This window comes from Clavelina lepadiformis, chromosome 5 (assembly GCF_947623445.1).
Source record: "Clavelina lepadiformis chromosome 5, kaClaLepa1.1, whole genome shotgun sequence".
Taxonomy (NCBI): Eukaryota; Metazoa; Chordata; class Ascidiacea; order Aplousobranchia; family Clavelinidae; genus Clavelina; species Clavelina lepadiformis.
The window spans coordinates 6,650,824-6,675,060 of NC_135244.1; the positions used below are offsets into that span (position 1 = coordinate 6,650,824).

Below are 24,237 nucleotides of genomic sequence, written 5' to 3' on the forward strand. Positions count from 1 at the left end.
TTTTACAGTATCAATAAAACTTTTGGACCTGTGAGTAGGCCTACAACTAAGTCAACTGTTGTCCAGCAATAATAAATAAAATAACCAAGTTACTGTATAGTTAACCTCGGTAATGTGTTTATTAGCTTCAAAAATATACACGAATAGTTGTGAAGTTACGGAAAAAGGTGACATGATTACAGCGTAACAGTGTATAATAGCAAACAGAAGAAATTACACTAAATGCACTTACGGTCACTGGATACTTTAAAAATATACATTTACTGCCCCTAAATAAAATATTTGGTAATAGGCAGACCAAACAACGGAAATACGCCGACAACACTCCCAAAATGGAACAGCTTGTTTGCTACTGATATGTTTTCAATGCATTTCAAACTCACTCAAAGGCTCTGGATCCACAAAGAGCGATTTCATGCGAAACAATTTAACATTGATGTAACTTAGCTATTCCTTGCTCGCTCAACGTTCAGTTAAGTTAAACGAAGGTAAAATCTGCTCGTTAGAAATCTGTGTGGATTCAGCGGAAAATGCGTTTAAGTTTTATCTTTAAAACAAATATTTCAGGCAGTAATATGCATTCAGGTGTTTACGACACAATTGTACAAATGAAAGAGTTTTGTACGACGCGTAGCCACACAGTCTGAACAACATATATGTCGCCGAACAGATCAGACTTTTACAGCTAAATATGCTTTGATGGGAAAAACGAAAATATTACAATTATTACTGCAAAAGTTTTGGAATGCGTACACTGGAGCCTAAATTTGTATAGCAATAGCTTTGGGAAAAAGTATTTTTAAACATAATTCGAAGTACCAAGTTCGTTTGCACCACGCAGTATAGTATTGTTTAAAAATAACAAACCAAACGCCCAGCAATGTCAACTATTGCACTATAAGAAGCTGCAAAAAATTTAGAATGTAATTTTACACAACTTTTTTTCCAACTGGAAAATGCATATAGCACACACACCTTAGCATGCCGCCCTCATCATAAATGGCTCTATTTTGTTGGGCAGCAGTAGCGAAAAATATGGGGAAAAGGCCACAAATTTGGTTTGATGACGATAAAATACGATTAAAACTTCCTCTAGATTAATGCAGAACAAGAAAACAAAAGGTTAACAAAAGCAAGGAAGAAAGTTTTAAGTGCATACGAAGGAACGTTCTTGGCCCTTAGACAACACCAAAGACGAACAAGACCACGAAGAAAATTCACACGGATTAAAATAGGAATTAATTTTAGAAGTTACGAAAACCGTGGTCGTAGTGAAAATAAGATTGTCATAAATTGCATATGATGACGGTTAAATTTATTACTAGTGTAAAGACATCGTTATCTATGATTACATCAGCTAAAAGGTCTAGTTATCTAGATAAACCGATAACCGAATTATTCACAAGAGATGAATAATTTTCAAGAGAATTTTTCCCACCACCAGGTGTTTGGCTGCCACTGGAGCCGCTTTTGGTCGTAAAAAACTAATAATGAAGTAGCTGCACATCCGTTCAAGGTGACTTGGGTGATCTTGATTTCTTCGGGGGGAGGAGGGTCGGTTTTCCTCCCAGATTAGAGTCGTGACGCTTCACTGGAAGAGGAGGCGGTGGCTGTACGTGATCAAGAAGTGGAAGTTAGAAAACTGGCCAAGTGCTAATCAACATCTTACTCGGTGGCGATTTACCATGTGCCACTAATTTGTTATCTGTCGTTGTAAGTTAATGGTGAGATGATAACTTGGAATTCGGTCATGACTTTCCTTTGCAGGAATGGACCAACAAATAAATTAAATGGTTAACGGGAATAGTTTCAACATACAACGCGCATCGTGTGGAACTTCTTTACTGATTAGTAGGGCCATTTTTATTTTGACCTAAAAAAAATTTTTTTTGACTTTATTTTTATCAAATTTTGACTTTATTTTGACCTAACGAAATTGCTTATTTGTAGAGGCCACAGTTCTTCCTCCAGTTACCCAAACATAATATTTTGTCGATTTCAGACCCAAACGTAATATTTTGTCGAAAAGTCAAGGTGTTTTATGGATTATAAAAAGTGCGTCGTGTTTTTTGGCGATAGATTTAGGTAGCTTGTGTTATTTTGTCCTTGTGAAAAGGGCACTTTGCCTCGATTTTCTCCGCATGGTAAATTCTAATAAACAGCAAATTAAACAGGGAATGCTTGTTGTTGCTCCAATCCAGCTTGATGGCGTTTATTTTTCCTGTGGCTTTCAACAAAATACTTTTTATCGCACTTCACTATAACCTCGCAAAAATTGCACCTTAAATCACCCCCGGGAGTTGCATTAAATTCATCAGAAAAATCTCGACAAATCTGTCTAACTTTTGCTGAAGACGATTTAGCTTGCTTAGGCATTTTTGTATTACAGAATGTCAGTAGGCTATTCCTAAAATCCAAACTGTTGATCTTCGAAAATACCACGTTTATGAAGAGGAAGTGTTTTATAGGAATTATTTAAATACGTAACAATGAATAAACGATGGACAATTTGCGATAAAAGTTACTGCTGATCCAAGTGGGCATTGTGACTTATTTCCTGCTTTTATGGGTTAATATGGTTTAATTGTGTCGCAGTTCCTGATTTACAATGCTTCCACGAGGATTTTTACAAGAATTACTCTCAAGAAACACAAAAACTTTGTAAAAAGCCATATTTTGACAAATTTTGACTTTATTGAAAATTTTGACTTTATTGTAAATTTTGACTTTATTTTGACCTATAAACTTCTTAGAAACAATCCCCTAGGTGCTGAAAACAACTTTATTCTTTGATTCATGGTCAGACGAGGTCCTTAAAAATTTTTGACTTTATTGACTTTTGCGGGCCCTACTGATTAGTGATCACTAACTAACAAAATTAATCAACTTCTCTTTGTTGGTGTAATGATTTTGCATAACCAATTGAGAGTGGACATAATGGCAGGCTTACTTACTCGTATTGTTAGAAATTAGAATATTGAACAACATACCTTGTCTGGGTTTTTTATCTTTGGAGAGCGAGATTTTTCGTGTTTCCGCATAACTTCCGGGTCGTCAGGAAGATTCCCATAATCGGCAAATTGCTTGGCCGGCAGTGGTGGTGGCAATTTGTCTTTCCCGGGTGCTTGAAAATAACAAAAAACAGTCAAATCCGTTGCACCAAAGTTTGAACGACGTTTATAGACGGTATAACCTAGCCCTATCTTGCTTACACGCAGTTAATTTCGGAGTCATTCCAGCTGGCATTCCAACTTGACTCTTTGGTCGCGGCGGTCTCTGTGGTGTAAGCTGAAAAAGTATCGTCGTTAAAATAAATGCCTAGTTGTAAGCTGACAATTATAATAACTATAGCTCCTAGCTTTGAGCCTGGCGTTGTTAGTAATGTTGCGGATTGCACTTTTAAAGTCCAAACCAAAATCTATGAGTTTACATTGTGAGTCAAGAAAGTGGCAATTAGGCTATTCTGACGACATAATTCATTCACCTCCTCTCGTAATTCCACCGCCCCATTACGGAAGTTACTGCCAGTTGACGACACGGATGTGATGCTTTTGTCTAGTGAGTTGGTCGACCCACCAAAGTTGGTGTACCACTCCGAAGTTTTGCTCCGCCTGTTTCCTCCGCTTGATTTGTCGCCGGGAAAGGCCATTGAAGTCGAACGGAACACGGCGTTGCTTAATCGTGAGCCGGATTTTTTGCTTGGAACTTCGGGCGGTGGGGTACTAGACAGTTATTAAACAAGTTTGATAAAACCTATACTGTATTTTATATTTGTGACATGCTTTAACATATTGCTGTGTAGAACATACATGCACTCAAATTCCTGTTAATAACTCCAACGAACAAAACCCAGCTAACTCAAGTTATATTATATTACTTAATACTTACTACGTCTAGCCGAAATTTTAAAGGATCCTTCACACTATTTACACAAGTTCTCGAGTGTGTGATTTTAAGTACGAGTTCTAATCAAACAAATAACCTACTTGCTGTCGATGCGGGCAGATTGATCCGAGGTGGAAGACTGTATGGATAGAATCGACTCCGGTCTAGGTTGTTTTGACGTCAGCCTATGCTGGGGGCTGACACGACGCAAAGGACGACCAGCGTCAAACGAGGGCTGTGGGGTAATTAATTATAAACAGCTTGTTGTGATAAAGTTCAAAGAAATAATTAAAAAACGCGAACTTATGTTTTGCAGTTCAATGCAAATAACTCGCTTCAAGAATAACAACAATACGAAAATAAATGGCAGTATAAATATTGGTAAACAGCAATAGCGATTGCAATATTATTATTATTAGTAATAAATAACCAATAAATATGACCTAAGCATTTGAAACATCCCTGTTACCTTAACTCCATATTTCTTTTCCACGCTAGCTTTCAGGTCCTGGAAGCAACTGACCATATTTTGATGGAAGGGCTGAAGAGCGGAGGGTGCAAGCTCTCCGTGGAGCCGGATACCTTCCTCCAGAAGAGGAATCTAAAGTAGAAGACAGCAATCCACATCAAACAACAAGCATAAACAGCTTATTTATGCCACATTTAAGTCGTGCTGTATGATGAAAGTGAGTTGAAAAAAAAGTCGAATTAAAAATAAACAAAGATAACGTTTGAAGAGCTGAAGCTTATGCTGGGATACCTGAGCAGCGATGAGATCCTTGAGGATAGCAATCATAGTCTGGCTGTTAGGATTCTCACTCATGTAAGCGTCATTGAAGAAAGCCTGGTAAAAAGCGTTATGGCACTTCCTCAAACATATATACGACAAGAAACTAAATTAGCACCACAAAATCAACTCCTTTTTACCGTTAGTCAAAACGAGCCAATTTTTAGATTAATAACTACGTACGGCATTATCAGAAGAACTGGCTCAAATTTTACCTTTTCATAGTTAGCAAATCCGCCCATGACAACTGGATCAACAACCCCGTTCAATTTCATGGACAATGGATTGATGGGGGACTCAGGGCTCTTATGATATTGCAACACCATTCGACGCAAATCCGCGTTCGCAGTTTCCATAGTCTCAATGGCGTTCTCTAGCGGACTGATTTCTTTCTGTTTGGTGAAAAATAAATGTCAACCACGTCTTTTCTTTTCGACAATTATAGCGAAAGGTTCTTACCCTCGTCGTTTCTTCTACTTCAAACCACTGCAGTATCCCAGGAAGGGTGTAGGACGTGACGAAAGTGTAACGTTCTACCCACATGCTCTGTAATTTCAGGTTGTGAGAAGATTAGATATGGGTTTACTACCTCTGGATGATACAAGAAAAAAAACTCACCGCAAATTCGTTGTCCTTGTTCTTAGGTCCTTTCCTGAACGGCTTTGAATACTGAAAGCGCTGTACATCGTTCACTTTGTAGAAACTGAGGAACATGCAACAAATTTGGATAAAACACAAAAGAAGACATATTGAAACTGATCACTCACAAATATATATTAATGTTTCCCTGTCCGCGACAAGTACAAATTACGAGGGTTTTCTCATCTTTTACCTTACTATCTGGTCGTCCACGGACTTTACTTTGAAACGCAAGGGCTCCTCCATTAATGGACTTACCGTATAAATTTGAACGTCTGTAATTTGGGTATTAACTAAGGAAATTAACAAAAGCCTGTAAGATATACAAAGTGTCGTATTGGGAAAAATTAACACTTAAACCAGTTAGTAAGAGCTCCCAGGTAAAGACGAATACAAGCGTCAAGAGTGACGCATAATCTTCAACATCAGTAGTTGGAGCAACCACTGAATAAGTGACTACAAAATACTGGACAAGGATACACATGCTGCTGGAGCTGAGGATATCCTCTCCCGGAGGTGATGTCGTGTTCATTCTCTGTGCACTCGGAATCATGTTCAGGACACGACTGGTAAAGTCGCTCAAACGTTCGTACTCCTTCCCACGATAGATGAATGTACGGTTCTGAAAACGCGATTTAAACTTAGGAAAGATGCTACACAATCTGGCAGGTACAAAGTTCCGTGTGATTTATAAACGGTTACCAATAGTTGAGCCAATACAACTTACACGCTGAAATGCGGGAAAACCCTGACCGTAATAACCGACAAAGAAATACTCTGGTTCCGGTCGAACCGTACTTGTGATATTCTTGTACAGTTCAGCTTGTCGGAACTGGATGCAAAAAGTAGCAGAAAGTTTAGGTTCCAACACCAACCCAACAATACGAAAGTAATGTAATGTAATATTCTTAAATAATAATATAACATGTAATATTATAACATATAATATAACATGTAATATTCTTAAAACCAGTGTCAAGGCATAACGTTTACACAGTAAAAAGACGAAAACTCTGGATATGACGAGAAAAGTAAGAAAAGATTTACCAAAATTTCAGAGAGCTGTTGGTATCTAAAAGTCTCCTGCTCATGCTGGGTGGCGAGCTCCTTGCACAACTTGATGCCTTCCTCCCACATCTTGCCACGCTGGAAAAGATCGACTATGTCGTAATAAAGCGCCTCCTTCAGTTCTCGGTGAGTCTGGGAATCCTTGTAACGAGGCTGGCGTGTTGTCAGCAGCTCGTCCGACCACTAAATGTAGCAGGAGCTTTTTAATTGAGTTGATTTGGTAAGTACATAAGTGCTGTATTCAAAAACTATTTAACTTTTAGTATTTTATTACTTTTTAGTATTTAGTTGTACTTTATCAGTGAAAAATGCTGCCCAATATTTAGAAGCGTTAGTGGGACTCACACTGAGAAGCCTAGCATGCTGTAGGAGTGTGAATGCCGCTTCAGTGTAGTTGTCACATTGGAGATGAAGGTCGCATAACTTGTAGAGGTATCGAACGTACATCTCAATCCTATTGATTTCTTTGTAGAAGTTCTGAACAGTTTAAAGTTCAAAGTAAATCAATATAGTATACTGAGTAATCTGAACAAAGGTAACTATACATCTCTTGACTTACCAGCAGGTTGACTGTGCAGCTCATTCTGTTGTCTCTGTTTTCTTCTCTGATGATGTCACGATAGTCGAGCAAACGGCCAAGCAGCTTCCTTATCAGATTTACAAACTCAATCCCGGTCGTTCGAAGATACTGGTGCTTGCCACACCATTCTGACATGCTAAACAACAAACAGAAATGTGTCTGCATCAATAAAACTCAAATTCAAAACATATAACTTGCCTTTTAGTGCAATCAATTTACCACTACTTCTATCTCTTAGTACAAAATGTCCATGAAAGGATTTCAGAGGTCATTCACTATTGATGCAATCAAGAAAAAAGCGGACTTACATTTCGTGGAAGATGGTTTGATAATCCTGGTCACCTTGGCCTCCTTCAACTAGAGCATCTAATTTTGTTATCATCTCGTTTTCAAACTGCAAGAAAAAAGGGTTAAGTTAAAAGTATGTAAAATTTCAAGTTAACATAATGCACAATACCGTAAACTTGAAAAAGTATAAGTTTTGCTAAACAGGTGGAGAAGGTTGCAATATTGTTGCCACGTTATTGCGTTGTTTAAATTTCAATTTATAACTAACCAAAGTTTAGCAAAAAAATATTTATAGCATTTTCATCAAAACCATTATGTATTAGTATGTGTTTCATTAAAATTATTAATACTAATCAAAAACCTAAGCATACCATTTTGAAATTTCCAAGGCTGTGAAGTTCACACTGCATCATGTCAAAGAAAATTGGGATCGTTGCTTTCCTTAGATCAGGTTCTGGAATCAAAGTCATCTCTAGCATGGGACCAACCATGCCGGGGATAAACTTTATCTTGTGCGGACCTGAGAAAAAGAAATTTTACCGAATTGCAATCTCTTAAAGATAAAATACATAATTTTGGCAAGCATATTATTAATTATGACCATAATTTTTTAATTTACATAAATACAAAAATTTGATATTTTAAGACAACACTTTATGTTGCCAAGATCATAAATAAGTTGGTATTTTGTTAAGAGAATAAACTAGGAAAAACGATAATCAGTTGTACAGTGCACACAAATTACAAGTAGAATACTCACCGAGGTTAAACCACATCACCCGAATTTCATAACCCATCTCACAACGTAGATCTCCGTATCTGAACAAAAATGTCAGTTTATTCTTGATTCATAATTTAATTTGTTCCAAGAAGATTACTAACTTCTTAATCATGCTCTGTCTCTTGTTATGGGAAAAATGTTCCATTTGTAAAGACTCCTGAGTGAGGAAGGCCACCCCCAAGTAGAAAAAGTTACTCCAAACCTATATATTGTATTTCAATGTATTTGTGTAACAAGCAGAAATAACTTATCTAGAAGGTGTTCACTTATTCTAAAGGTGTTCAGAAACATGGACAAGCAGACAAACCTGATCCTGGAAAGATGCTTCATCCAGAAAATTTTTGTTAAGAGTTTTTGTGAAAAACTTTATAGATCGCATGAAAGTTCTGGAAAGCAACAGTCAATTTGTAGATAGATACAACTTCGGAAAAGCAGTAATTCAGCTAACAAATTTAGACCAATGCAATGAACTAAAACTGGCGATTTTAAAAAGCAACTTACGAATTCTGCAATGAAATCATTGTCATCCAGTCTTTGCGATAGACGTTGTTGCTTATAAGGTCTTGAAACATCGTGAAAATTTCCATAAGAAAATCCTTCAAATGAAATTTACATAATTGAGAAGTGCTTCAGCCTCAATCCTTTCGATCATGAAATAAGTACACTTGGAAATATGTTTTATCGTAACAATTGCCCACTACGATTTATTTGACAAAAAAAAACCATACAAAATATTTTTCATCAAAAATATTAGATACTTCACTAAGTTTACAAATCAGCAGTAATAAAACTACTAGGCCGCCATTAATAAAAACACCATTAATAGGTGACCCCTCCTTTAATCTTATGAAAAAACTACATAATTTAGTAAAAACGAACTTCAACCTTGTTTTATTATACGCATATACTTGCGAATACTGCTGTAATAAATGTCGATTTTCTTTCTGTCTTCGGGTGAAAGTGGTTTACCAATTCACAATGCCCGTTTGAAACGAGCATTACTTACATTGGTAAGACATCACGCCATTTTGACACAGGAGTAACAAAGCACACGCGATTGGAATAGGTCATGCGAATACATCAAATCTGTTTGTTATTTAGACGTTCTCTAGTTTATAAAACCTTGATGTCTGTATCGCAGCTGTATCTAACAGCTCTATTATTAAGACAAGACTTGAAGATTATTTTGTAGCCAAAATATCGATAATCTCATAGTTTTATTTTAGCGTTATCCGCTTTAAGCAGTGCCGCTTATTCAGTTTCTTTTTTATTTCTCTAATAGTGTATAAATTGTATTACCAAGTCACCTTCACTCTAATCTGAAGATGAACAATAGACGTATCCGAAACAAGTCAGTTCTATGTATTGTTTGTAAATAAAATAACATTATGAAGATTCGTGTTGTCATTGTAGTAATTACAACAGTTTTGTATGCTAAATCAGTTTCCAGTTAAGACACGACCCAATTAATAATTGAGAAGACCTAATAACAAGAGCTCCACTTCATTAAAATATTTAACATACCATCAAGTCAAGCGTAGTCGGAAAAGATGACAAATATGAATCGTAATGGTATTCTTCCATCTGTCGGAGCATAGATATCATACAAGCAACATAATTGCCCTTAAAAAAATATTCGTTTGAACCCAGATTATCCTGTAGCTATTTTATAAAAGACATAGCGCAGATAAAAATTACACTTTGATCTTGAATGTCAAGATACTTTATATACGATAGTTTATTAAAAGTTGACATTCATAACTATTCCTTGTAATATCAATGACATCAACATTTGCCCAGAAGTTTCTGCCAAAAACTCACAGCAAGTTGGCTCCGTCTGTCCAACTTGATCACGACTCTTATGACTGCCCTCAGCAAGACACTTGTGACCTCTTGGATATCGCCCTTTGTCTGCCCCTGTTAAAGAAATTCATTTTTATAAACATTAAAAACTGTTGGGAAATTTCATGTCAATAGAAAGAATGTCTGTTTGCACATGGCCTATATGTAAAATAAAAAAAGTCCAAACATTAAATTAAATCATAGTAAGTAATTAAGAGGCACTTTGTAAAATAAATATGTCAGAATTTTTTGTTTATTACATGCAAACTACATGCCTAGTACTAACCACATCTGATGATCGCAGAAGAGTTAAAATATCTGCGAGCAACTTTCCGCACATGTCTAGCTCATCATCCTTCTCCATGAGTTCTTTAAGGTGGAGAGTCATCATCTTCAGCAAGATGAGTCGGCAATCTACAAACAAATGCACTAAATTGATAAATAACAAACGTTTCAGATACGGATCATTTGCATACGACTATCATGCGAAGTCAAAATAAACAGCACCAAAGGTCTGATGTCAAACGTGTAATTAATTTATGTACCTTTCAGTTTGAAAATATCACTGTGCACAATATCAAGCATGCATTGTAGTTTCTGAGTTTTCAATTTATCGGGCGGCACATTCTTGATTAGGTCTTGCAGAAGAAGACTACAAAACGAAAGATATTTATTGAGTCAGTTATTATATATACATTTACAGTACATATATACATACAATATTACGTATACTGAATCATCAGTAAAACGACAATTCATATCACATAGCCACAGCCAGAATCTTTAAAACTTTTTAAATATGTTATAAAAATACTAGTTACTAATATTAGTGATAATAAAACAACACTGAATGCTAATTTTATCAACTGAATAATTAACTGCCCATAATTAAATTAAATCTTATTTAATAAGAAAAAAAAAATGTTTTAATCGTGTTCTACTGCAACAAAGTTTGAGGAAAGTGCACAAAAGTATTGAAGCAAAACAGAAGGAAAACCTGCGATTCTGTGGCAACTCTCTTTCATCAACCACATTTTCTACCTTTGACATAAATTCACTCTGTTTGTTTGACTCTTTCAGTTTCTTGTTCTTTGAAGGTGTTCCCAGGCGTTGTAGTGATGATAGAACTTGCTTTCGCTTGGACGGAGTTCTTTTAATGATATTCTCCTTATTGCTAACTGACGGCAAATGTTTCCTTTCCATCTTGTTTATTTTAGTACTGTTCAACTACTAATTTCTACAACGAGTACTTAAAGACTGTTTAATGACTTTCGACCAATAACTGATTAATGAGTTACAAGTTGCCTGCAAAGAATTACTGAATAGAAATACTGTACTAGACCTAATAAAAAGAAATACTATTTTATATTTACATCACAACCATACAGTGCACAGTATATATAAGATTTCAACTAAAAACGTAGCAAACTTCCTTGCACAGAATATACACAAACAACTGAATTGCTTTCTAAACTATCGCCAGTCAAGCATGCTACACGGCTCTGAAAAACAAACCATTTGATATCTAACAACACACTCAGCACATGACAGTCTAACCGCATGAGCCCAAGACATATTTAAATAGACCGCCACTCTGCGTTATTTTAAGATATCCAATAGCGTATGTGTTATAGACACAAGAGCAGTCAAGCAAATAGAGAGAAAAAGAGAAAGACAAATGGCTTTGAGGCACGAATGGGACTTCATCAAACCACCCGAGCAAAGGTAATTTACATCAGACATCACCGAGCCATTATTTACATCAGACATCACAGATTCAACAAATTTGAGCCATTTAAAGGATAGAATTTCACTTAAAAGCTTTTCCCATTTATAAAATGCCATTTAATTTTTTGTATAGATCACACAAATACAAGTGATTAATCAAAGCAACAATTACCTGAGTTCTTTAGGCTCAAAAACAGTGATTACATCCTTTATTACGGAAGTCACGTACTTCAATACTAGTGCCTGTATTAATATAATTTTGAATCAAAGGCTGAAAACGAAATGTTCTCCGCATAGTCTTTATTTTATGCTATCCGTGTTTATGAATCGTAAACATTAAAATGCATGAAGTTTAAAGAAGTCTATCATCAAAACACAGCATATTTAGTATGATATAATATTTGAAACTGTGGTGCAATTTTTACCTGATGTACAATGCTTGACTCATCTGCAACTGTCATAACATTGTTGATTGCTTTGAAGACATTTCTAATACCTTGTTCAAAATGGACAAGTTCATCTCGTTCAATTCTTTGAAGAATAAAAGAAAATTTAAATATAAGCAACTTATATGTCCCAGCATATATTTAGGCGAAGGTACTAGTAATATGTAGTGATGTTTCAAATGAGCAGTCACGTAGGGAGACTTATAAATTTTAATCTTTTCGCAAAAGTTTACAAACCAGTTAATATCAAGTATGGATAAGAAAATAAATTTGACATATCGCAGAACATATTATGTTGACATACTGTGGAACTCTCAGACCAACTCTAAAGCTTGATCTAAAATATGTCATTAACAAGTAAAACAGAAGATAATCTGGTAATTTTAAACATAACATGCCTCCACTGATTAATGACATTAAAATATTGTGAACTCACTGCTGTTGCTGCTGTTGTAAAAGGATTCTAGATCTAACAATGAACTTGAAAATGTATTCCAGTGCTTTGAGAGTTTTTGAAAGACGTTCACGGTATTCCATGTTATTCGCCTGATCTAGATACTTGATAAGGACCTTGGTCAGTTTTCTGCAAAAAATCATTAACACGTGCATTTACAGGTTTCCTAGAAAGTGCCCCCCTCCCCCACAAATAATTTTACACATTTCAAATTTTCATCTATGAGAAACTCTTTTTGACAAAAAATACTAGTGAGCTTTCCAAAATGAATCACAATAAAACAAAATAAGTATAATGATGAATAAATGCAATACCGTGATCATCACCTATTAAGAAAAGAGCTAAGCACTGAATGAATTGAGTTTTGAAATGTACAAATTAAAAAAATCTGTTACAAAGGTGCTTTTAATATAAGTTTAATGTTCAACTTAACGCATTTATTCTATTATTAGCAATATCTTACTAATGCAATGAAGGTTAATTTCTTGACCATAATTCATTACTTACTCATGAGCAAGAGTAGCACTGTAATGCTCAAGGATGTAACTGTCGAGCACAGCATGGAAATGGTGGAACTTCTTGTCACCAATCAATGTTATTATGTAAATCTAAAAAACAGCAGAAATCATAATTTATATATAGTGCAGGAAAAACTAGGCCTTTTTCAGTACTATTCAATAACACATCTATAAACTACTTTAAATATTCTACTATTACTGCAATATATCCAAACTGAAACACATAATCCGAAAAAATGCAATCACCAAAGCATCAAAGACCATGGCATCATACTGGCCTTTGCCTGGATTCTCCATCATTATATTGAAGAGTGCATCCAACGTATCTTGCAAGAACTGCAAGCACATAATATCAAATTAATTCAGTGTACTTTTATGAAATTTGAACAAAGTATGTCAGTGACACACTGCAAAGAAAAAATTGTTTAATTCCCCCTTTTGTGTGTTAATTGTTCGCTTACCTTGACCACTTCTTCCCCATCAACCTTCATCAACGATTGAAGATTGTGTTTTAAATTGTTCGGTTGAACTTTCCACTTCAACAGACCAAGCAAATCAACTAAACATTTTCAACAGTTATAAACCAATACCAGTCCATATAATCTAGTCAGTTTAGCTACAAACAACTGGATAACAATTGCTTACCAGAAAATACGCATGAAAATAGCCAATAATTAATACAAATTTATCGAGTTAGTGATCAAACATTTACCATTTTGAGTGAGCTTAGTGGAACAAACCAGAGTTGAAATCTGATATTGATCACGGCTTAGCGTAAATCCTTCAGCTCTAGGTATGGGAATTCTTGCAGCGCCCGGTGACATTCCAGCCTTGTTTTTTCCAGTGTTTTCCAACTCATCCCTGGTCGAGGGCAGAGATAGGTACTTTACCGTATCTAGTCGACGTGACTCAACCTGGAACCATGGGCAGTCAATATTGACTCACAGAAGTTGGCAAACATTTATAATTTTAAAAGTTCAAACTTTTGTATGTTTTCAAAAAATATTCACATTTGTGTTCATAATATTCAAGTACAAATAGAAAATATACTGTATATATATAGAAATGTATAATTATATATATTACTACAATACCACAACAAATAAGCAACAAAATCTATTTAAAACACTGGAAGCAGCATTTAGTATATGCTGGACTCTATTATAAGCAGTTTTAAGGCATTTTTAATTGTTCGTAAGTGTTGATTAAATCAGTAAATAATTATGACTGCTACTTAGTGGAATTAAGAGACTAAAGGAAACATACGTTTTAACATGTTGACTACCACCCGGTCAAAGAACAGTTGGCTTAGTACAATATGAATAAAATACTAAAATTGATTGAAGTACTTTGCTACAACATTTTGGATACTTAAAAAGTTTTCAAATTCCAAACTTGTCTTGGACACTGAAAGGAGCCTTTTTTCTTTCCTAGGCACCAAAGATTGGTGGTGATTTGCAAGCAAAAATCCAAGTAAAATCGAAAAGAATGCCACGGAGTCAAAAGAACAAAACAAGGATATTTGAGGTTGGCAGTGGAAGCCAATCTTCTTTTCGTGAGAAGCCTCGTGGTTGGTAGTCAACGTGTTGTAGTAGCACCGTTGGTAAATTTCACAATACAAAGATATTAACATTCAAATACCTTGTACACAAGAAGGTGATGAGTGCCATCATGCAAAGTGGTGCCTTCTTGTCTCATTAAACGAATAAATGACAGTCCAAAGATACGTTCCGTCTTATCCTTGCCTTCGAATGTAGATCGATGACGAAAAGTGAAACGTAGATGGGCGTTGTAGAAGTCTTCAATAGGAATTTGCACCTACACGAAATTAAAAGCAAAGGTCAACCTTTTCACACAAAAATATGGTTTAATAACACCATGGATGCCGAAGCAATATTAAGCTCACATTTATTTGCTTAAGCATTGTATACGATGCTTACCTTTACAACTTCCATCCACTTTGGAGTTTTGTTCTGATAGTAGATGTGTGATCTGTATTGATTTTCAGGGTCTTCTCCTGAGCCCATGCTGACCACAATCTGTGAATATTACAGGAGTCTAGAACGTCTTTCATATGATACAGTACAGTAGCACTGTCACATGCAATAGTGCATGATAGTCAGTTACTGCTACTTTGCTACCAAAAATATTTTCACTTACTGGTATTGTAACACCTTTATCATTGCACACACACATGGTAACTTCAACATTCTTTTGAGACGTTTTGCTCCCGCGCTCATATTCACCCTAAAAATTATTACAATTATTGGTCAAATACTGACAACAAAGTAAAACCTACAATTTAATCGTTGTATACATAAACGGAATCAGATCAAACTAAAAGGAAAGTAAACTGATTAATACATCACAAAAGTAGATTTCCCTATGACATTTCCTAGCAGGAATTACTAATTACGATAAATAATTACATACCTGCATGATTGTAACATAAAGATCATTACGAACATCTCCCGGCATAATAATCTCTGGAAACCCCATCTTTCTCACAACCGCAGTTGTTCTATCCACCAAGTGTTGAAAGTCGTGGCGGATAATTTTCATATCACCATTTAGCATTTTCAATGAAACCCACAAACCTTTGAAAAAATTAACATACCATTGAACATTTAAATTACAAATAAAGTGTTCAAACTGATCGAGTATAGAATATCTAATACAAAGCACTGTTAGCAGTTGCACATATATTTTAACCATATTATTTTAACCTTGTCCTTTATGATTGATATCACCCCTTGCTGCAATCGCTCTTTGTATGACTTGTTGAAGGCTCTCATTCTCGCCTGACACTCTGCAATATTATCGAGAAAAATAACAAAAGTAGAAGACATGACGTGTATTTTACACAAGAAGATGACAAGCACACGAACACTTCAGGATTTTGGTTCAAAAAGTTATACAAATGTCTTACTGTAAGAAGGGAATAAAATGTTGTTTGTCTTCATCGCTTTCTTCTATTCCTTTAACAATTCCGGTAATGTCCATCACTGCTGCTCCAAATGCTCTTCGTAGACCAGCTGTCATCTTTTTACTTTCAGTTTCTTTTAGGTCCATTCTTCCTGTTTGTTTTAAATGTTTAGGATGAAACTAGTTAAAAATGAGCAAACAAATGAGTTAAAAATGAGCAAATCTTTATTCTGAATGTTGTTTCGACTACAACCTTACCTATTCTAACAATTTTGCAGACCAGACAAATTCTTTCTCGGAGCAAGTCCTTGCTACCTAGATCCTAAAAAAGGTTGCTTTACACAAATCTCAAGCAGAGATAATCATTTCTGCCAGTATAAAGTCTGAAGAATCGTATTAGCTTTAGCTGAACAACATAAACTTACTGTGAATATCCCTCTTAGGTTGTTCAGCATCTCAATGTTTTTAGGAAGACCTTGACTACCCCATCGTACAAAGTAATTCTCGCTAAAAGAATGTTTCTTTTTAAAAAGTTCAAAGCAGAAAAATTTATACTTACACATGAGGTGATAAATATATTAAGCTATGAAAATAAGACTTTTGAGATCAACAGTTTACGTTTGGTAAGCCTAAAATGTTAGATCATTATTGTTATCAAAGATCCTAACCTGATGAAGATGTTGTCTTTTGCATCATAGAGAGACATTAAAACATCAGCATCTTCTCCGATACGGCAAACAAAATTCTTGACATTGACATATAAACTAAAAAAATGCATCATTGCATATATATTGAGGCTAGTTTTTCAATCAGTTTCAATCAAAAATTGATAGATACCCAACTCATAATTTCAGGAAGTTGAAAACTATAAATGTACAATTGTACACGATATTAACAGAGTTACAAAAGTAGGTATAAACACTTCATTAATTACAAAGCTGATAAATTTCAAACAACATCAGTACTTTCCAAAAATTGTTCACCTCTACCAAAGTGAAAAATTACTTCAACAACAAATCCCCTAAGATATGGATAGTATTAGTACTTACATTAGAGGAAGACTTACCAACATTTCGGTACCAGAGTTGCATAACACACACAAATACAAAAAATAGCCATTAAATCATACATAGAAACAAGCGTAGGGAGCAAAAAAACACACTAATCTAAGTCACTTCAAAATGCTCCAAAAATGTAAAAATGACTGCGGATGTCAAATTCAAAAAGTGTTATTGCTTAAACAGTGACAACACTTAACAAACACATGTCCTTTCTTCTTAAGATGTACTCCCTACTTTGTCACATCTAGTATTGTGTAGTTTATTGCTTTGCCATGCTTATTGTTTGTTTTCAATAACTCAAAAATCTTACGTCTATCAACATTACAAACTCATTGTTATCATTATTTCCTGTTATTGTCATTGTGCACCCTGATGGTCTACAGTGGTAATTCATTTTATTTTTTTCCTCTATAATTTAACATACAACTATGTGTATATTTAAATGGTTCAATCAACTGTTTTAACTTATTTTTCACAAATATTGTCTGAAACATGTCAGCTTTGCAATTTAAAAAATCCTTATACCTGTTTTTGTGGTGAATATTCTAACCACTTAGTATTTAAAAGGCAGCTTAACCCTGCCAAAGTAAATTTAAATTTTAAACGTAAATATAAATCACTCATTTAAACTACAAGATGCTCCACCTATGAACATGGGACTTTTTCCCATCTTGTATGGAATCAACATGAAGATCTTTGCCACTTTGGTTGTTTTCCTCCGCTCGTCTTCTGTCAACCTTTCTCGTTGCTTTTTTGTGCTACAAATAGAATTTCACAATTTGCAACTAAATTACAATAAAAAATTATCTGGTATTCAACGTCTTTGAAAAAAATCCGCCCTTTTCCATATACATCCAGCTGGTTAATAACTATAGCGAAGGTATGAAATTACAATACTATAACTAAAAACATAAAGTACGTAGTTAATTATCATGCAATTACTAAGTTATAAGTTACCATCAATTCAAGTTAAAATACAGTTGTATGTTTTACCATTTGAAAGACTTCCACCGCGCTCAATGATCGTACATCAGCTGGCTGGCAAGTCTCCTCATTACGAATGCTCAGGTCCAAGTTCAATAAGCTGTTGCCATAATCGACAAGATCAGCCACTTGGTAAGAAATGCGAGTCAGTTCATCAGCTGGCAGAGTTCCAGATACCACCCTCCGTCTCATCTCAATTAATTCCCGCATTATCTTTCGAATATACTTGAAGGTTGCATATTCTTGGTTTTCCTAAAACAAACGATGTCGATGATAAAAGTGATTCGGTCTGGGTCAGTGGTTTTCAAAATGTGTGCTGTGGCACACAACGGTATCACGAGTGCTTTCCAAGTGTGGGGTGAAGCCAGTAAAGGTTTTTCTAATTATCTAGGTTCTTCAACATACGGCTATTTTGCGAAAAAGATAAGTACTGTAACTATGATACATGTCCAAGTATTCTTGGGTAGTCCTGGGTGTTCGAGAGTGACATCAGCTATATGTAATGCTGCAACTACTGTAACCTTTTTGGTGATATGATTGTTGTGTGACATTGTGACATCAGTGTAAATGTCTCCCTTAGAGTAAATAATGTTTTCGATTAAGTTACAATTTTTCTGTTTCTGCACACCAGTCTACATAGAATTGTGTTTACAAAAACTATACTATATTCTTTTGCATTAGAACCCTTGTGTTTGCTTTCTTTAAGAAGTATAGATATACAAAATGCGGCAAAATAACTTGGATTTAATCAGTGTGACACAAGCTAAAAACGTTTCAGTACCACTGTTCTTTCAAGGTGTTGAAAACCACATAAACCCGTTAATCAGTGCTCAATGTACCTATGCTATGGTAGCAATATATATTAATATCTCCTGCAAATGAAATATGTATTGGTATTTTCTATTCTGGAAATATTATCAGTAAACAGAAGCATATTTTCAGAAGCCTCAGAGCAGTGGCATATAAAAATGAAACTCAGTTTATGTTGAAACTCAAGCACTTAACAAATTATAGTAAGCCTTAAAAAGTAAAGGTTGTAGTAAAAATGAATACGGTAATCTGAAGGACAACAAAATCAAAACAGGTCCTTGCCGACTTTCTGGTAGTTATTGTTTAAGCGCTTACAGCAGTCAATAAATAACTACAATGTACTTAACGGTCACCAACATGAAATAATATTTTTGCAAATTGTAAAGTTATATGTAGTGTAATGATAGCCGTAAATACGCATCATTTAATAATAACCTTAAACATATTCTTCCATATGGTGCCCCATTCTCTTAAAACATGAGTTAGTTCTTGTACAATTGGCAGATCCGTGGGAATTATGCTTTCTGTTTTCCTATATAAACAAACAAAAACTATATGAATATGAGCAAGCGTGGAACAGTTGCATATTGCAATATTAACACAATATCTATGGCATGGTTTAAAAAAACTGTGTGACTTACCCCCTGCGTTCAACAATTGCCTCCTTCAGGTGTACATATGATGCAGGAAATATGCCCTGAATGAATAACAACTTGCTACATTAAAGAAAGACCTATAGTGAATGATTTCAGCTACTTTAGGCTCAGATTGTAATACATATTGGAAGTATTTGCGTATGAGCTTTCGACAAATCTATATACAATTGCATTTGACTTCGGCAACAGTAAATTAGCCTGTTATAATAATTTAATGATAGTCAATACCAAGATGCAAATACTAACAGTGTTACTTAAACAATATAACATACTAATGAGATTGAAACACTCGATAAGGATGCACATTTAAAAGTAACTTAAACATAGCAAACAAGAAAAACACATTAGCACCTTGGATACTAAATCTTAGCACATCTCACGAAAAGTTCTATTATTGAAAAGGTCATTTAAATGTAAATTTTCTATCGTATAGATGGTTTTTATCAGTTCTCAAAAAAATTAATGCACTAACTTTAATAGATTTGTTCATGATGATAAAACCCCTGTACCAGCTGCCTGCATAAACACAAAAGATAATAATTACTGTAGTAAGATTTAATGGTTCATTTGTATGATGAATTCATTATTTGTTTGAATTGTTTACCTTCATATTCTTCAATGATATGAACTGCATCTCCCACTGAAAGATTGAGATGATGCTCTTCATTGGAATGATAGTTATAAACCGCTAAAATTGGAATAAAATATAAAAGTTTATCAAGAATCTGATCTCCAGTATAAATATGAATAAAGGCATGACATGCGAGGATGACAGCGTTACATACGTGTTCACAAGGAATCAACAAGTCTGTTTCTAAACTGACCAAGTAAATATTTTACAACCTAGTGAAGTTTCTCACAAGTACTTCTAAACAGCGCTTGTGCAAATAAGTTTGAAACCTACCAACGCCATATTTGGCTTTTATCGGTAATATCCATCCAGATCCTGGCATTGCTTTCTTTTCTGTAACTACGAGTTTTAACTGATTTTTTTCTTACATGTGCATGAAAACTGAAGTCAGCATACTTTACAAAAATTAGTTATGTCTTAATCTTATAATTATATAAAAAATCTAAAACAGCAATGAGTTAAAAAAAAACTGCAAAAAACAAATTTAAACAACAGGTGAGGTTTTGTGCATATTTTCATAGACGAGTTAAATATGGAAAACAATGTTCATAGTATTGATAATAATTTGCCATAATTTAACACATAACATGCACTGTTACCTGTCAATATTATAACTTCGACCAAACTATAATAATAAACAAAATTAATAGTTTTCTTATTAAACCAAAATTATCCACATTAACACAAGAATTGCAGGTGAATCAAATATCACAAACAATGAACATACAGAAACAAAACATTACAAATGAAAAAGACTAGCAACCAACAAAACAGTGATCCAAAAAATGAATTTGGATAAATTCATAAATAAACAAACTCTGGCCACATGAAACACTTTCAGAAAGTATTATGATAAATATTTACCAAAATGTTAAAATTGGCCGTAGTACTAGTGTTCAAAGTCTTCATTAAATTTAATATGTTGCTTACTGCGCATTGTCATGGTACGCTCAGCTCTGCCCACCACTATCTGACGTCCTCTTTTCTTTGGCCTCTCTCTACTTCGTTTTAACTGCCGGGATACCAACAGTGCATCCCAATATTTTTCCTCTTCAGTACCAGTTAGGAGTTGTAATGCATACGTCTGTTCGTCAAGTATTGCCTGTTGCGCTGAATCAGAATCACTGTACCGGATATAACCCTGGGTTGCATCAGCTTTTACGTCAACATAGCAGACTTTACCATATTGTGAAAAATGAGTCTTGAGGATTAAAAAATCAGGCAGCTTAGGTGAAATATTTAAGGAGTTGGGTATGCTTGCTATATGCACAATTACACCGGGTACAAACGTTGGAACATTGCGTTTTTTAATAATATTGTTACGTGGGCTTTCAGGTTTGTCTAAAATCACGTTTTCCTCTACAATATCTTCAGTATCAACATCAATATCATCCGATGACTGATTTAAAGCAGCATGTCTTTTGATGTAGACAGTATCTGTGTGTGTGCCTTTGTGCAAGATGCTTTTCAAATTACCCATTTCACTTCTTTGTTGGCGAATATAGCACTTTTTGCATTCAAGCCAATCCAGTTTGGTCATAGCTACAATGGAGATTGAATTTGGTTTTAAAGTTTTCAGATTATTTTGAAATTTTCGCTTTCTTTTACGGTATTTTCTTGGCTTTTTCTTAACCAATGGGGTAACATCCACAACTGCTGATTGAATGCTTGGCTTTGATAACTTTGATAAAGCTGGGCTAGAATGACAACTTGGCAGTACTTCATTTTTGTCGTCGGTAGGGTTATCTGTATGTGGACTTCCTTCAGCTAACGTCCTTCCATGAGCAATTAGTTCTGCTACATCATTAACTGGCAAGTTTGCAATTTGGATGTTGCAGTTAACTTTAAAGGAAGGTGTTGTATCTTCACAAATCACAGACTTTTTGCTCTCACATGTTTTGCCAGCATCGAGTTTAGCATTGTTCATTGTTTCATACTTTAATCGCTTTCCATGATTGGAAAACTCATCATTGGTAACTGATGGTTCACTGATACTACGTTTTCTGCGTGGGCGTTTCCTACTATTCGGCACAGAAATTCGCACACCTGTCTCATTTTTTGTTGAGGTAGTAGAATTTGGTAAAACAAAATCTATAAAACTGTTTCTTTCATTTTCTGTGACACTACTAGCATTTATGTGATTAACAGTCACTTTATTGCTTTCTTTAGGATCAATGGGAAAAACAAGTAAAGGTTTATGCAATTCAGACATTGCATTGTTATGGGCAGTGTGGTTTAGGAAACAGTGCTCAGGTAAATTTTTGCTTACATTCAAGTCTGGGTTGCACACTGGGTTAGATATGATTGCAGTACATCCCAAATCATGATATCTATCTCTGTGATCACGACTTATCAGCTCTTTAGCTGTCATATGGCTCTCTTGGATCAAAGAGTTTTTCCGTGATGTTGCATTAAATGAACTAGCTGCATATTTCTGAGGAAAAAAATTTCGAGGTGGATGATTGATGATGTAGCAAGCTTTATTTGCATCTTCTGTGTTTTCAAATTCAATAAATGCAAAACCTTTTATGAATCCAGATTTGAATTTCGGAAGTGAGATGTACTTTATAGGTCCAAGTTTGCGGCACATCTCCTTAATCCACTGAATTGTAGTGTCTATCGGCAAACATTCAATGTATATCGTGTTTTGGTCCATATCGTACGATTTATTAATAAACGCACACTTTCTCGCAATCATTGTATTATCTTTAGACACATAAACTGTCAGCGAATTTTTTACAGCTCTGCAAATCAGTTCAGGAGTGGCACCTATTTCTTTCAAGCAATTAAAGGTAGTTAACAAGTTTAATGGCATGAAATTCGTCCCATCTGGGCCAACGTGATTGGCAAGGAACTTGTCGCGCGCTAAGTTAGCATCGCTAAAGTAAAATTCCACTTGTTCCTTTAAGTTGTTCAAGAGCTTCTTGGTACGTTTTCTCTTTATTCTCATTCTTCTTTTGTTATCAACTTATCATACTTCACTATAAACAATTTCAATAATGAAATCAGTATTGCATCTTCCTTCTATAAATACTTTGCTGTTAATTAAATTAAAGGTTTAATCCTTAAATACCATACACTATTTCGCCTATGATATACTTACCGGACTGATTCGCTAGTGTAAAAATGTCTTACTATCACTTATATATACCGATTTAGATGCATTTCAAAAACACCAGCATTGAAACAATGCTGTTTTAATGCAACTAATTTATAAATGTCCAGCGTGACTTTAAGTTAAAAGCTTTTACTAACAAATTTTAACAGTAGCCACTAACTGCAAAATACTGACAAATGAACTGTAGGATCAACACTGAACGAAAAAAACGTAAATAATATGGTACTTATATATGCGTATAAAGAGAAAATGGAATCCCCAACAATAAAAACTGACACAAGACTGTGTATAAATATAAAATCTATAGTTTTACATACTTCATGAAAAAGTTAATTATGTTAAAAGTTAAACATTAGTATTTAACTGGCTCAGTGAATACAGATTTTTTCCAAAGTTATAAAAATTTTAACAAACATATGTTTATCTAAAACAGCGTGGTCCAACTGCAGGCCCGCGGGCCAAAGTTGGCCCGCGAGCACCGATTTTTGGCCCGTGAACTGATAGTAAGCTTTGATTCAATCTGGCAACATAACTTCAATTTTTGTTTCTTTGCTTTGTGTAATAATATTGTTATTGACAAAAACTTTGTGAATGATCCTTTGTAATGCGTAACAATACCACTTTGTCCAAAAAGTTCTCTTAGGTTTTAGTTACACGCCTTGTTGTCCTAGCCCAGCGTAGTACAACTACAGGCCCGCGGGCCGCAAGTTTGTCTCAAAGGAGAGGTTTCCCCTTTTAAAAGCTGCTGCTATGAAGCTGTACTCTATGTTTGGAAGTAGGTACATACATTTGTGAATGTACGTTTTCAGCAATGAACAATATTAAAACAAAAAATCGAAATCAACTTGGAAACGAGGCTCTTCAGGCTTGCCTTCGCATGGCCACAACTACGATTCCCTTTGATACCAACGCTATTGTCGACGAAGAACCTCGAGCGCAGATGTCACATTGATCAGCATTTAATAGCTAAATTTTGAACTATTCTAATTTCAGTTTTAATAAAAAAAGAGAACTTTTTTCAGTTTTAATATCAATG

General features: G+C 34.9%; 2 protein-coding genes across 2 annotated transcripts; both read right to left on the reverse strand.

Moving 5' to 3' along the window:
* Positions 1-95: 95 nt before the first annotated feature.
* LOC143458625 (dedicator of cytokinesis protein 1-like) lies at positions 96-20,547 on the reverse strand. The gene is made up of 49 exons (XM_076955440.1): positions 20,357-20,547; positions 20,057-20,140; positions 19,925-19,968; positions 19,438-19,493; positions 19,232-19,328; positions 17,996-18,238; positions 17,648-17,760; positions 16,610-16,705; positions 16,367-16,448; positions 16,200-16,263; positions 15,946-16,093; positions 15,743-15,825; positions 15,450-15,613; positions 15,177-15,263; positions 14,957-15,055; positions 14,658-14,834; positions 13,729-13,930; positions 13,478-13,575; positions 13,263-13,352; positions 13,006-13,106; positions 12,481-12,627; positions 12,024-12,129; positions 11,771-11,841; positions 10,416-10,522; positions 10,157-10,284; positions 9,850-9,945; positions 9,553-9,651; positions 8,530-8,624; positions 8,336-8,414; positions 8,130-8,230; positions 8,008-8,066; positions 7,619-7,767; positions 7,268-7,353; positions 6,939-7,095; positions 6,725-6,856; positions 6,359-6,562; positions 6,039-6,143; positions 5,792-5,933; positions 5,505-5,586; positions 5,291-5,375; positions 5,132-5,218; positions 4,888-5,064; positions 4,646-4,729; positions 4,355-4,486; positions 3,987-4,120; positions 3,485-3,722; positions 3,213-3,288; positions 2,991-3,124; positions 96-1,610 (listed from the first exon to the last, which is right to left on the reverse strand). The coding sequence occupies exons 1-49, from the start codon at positions 20,403-20,405 to the stop codon at positions 1,512-1,514; spliced, it is 5,568 nt and encodes a 1,855-aa protein (XP_076811555.1). The 5' UTR covers positions 20,406-20,547; the 3' UTR covers positions 96-1,511.
* Positions 20,525-23,611, reverse strand: LOC143458626 (la-related protein 7-like). The gene has a single exon (XM_076955441.1). It carries the CDS (start codon positions 23,031-23,033, stop codon positions 20,973-20,975), a length of 2,061 nt encoding a protein of 686 aa, XP_076811556.1. The 5' UTR covers positions 23,034-23,611; the 3' UTR covers positions 20,525-20,972.
* Between the last annotated feature and the right edge of the window lie 626 nt (positions 23,612-24,237).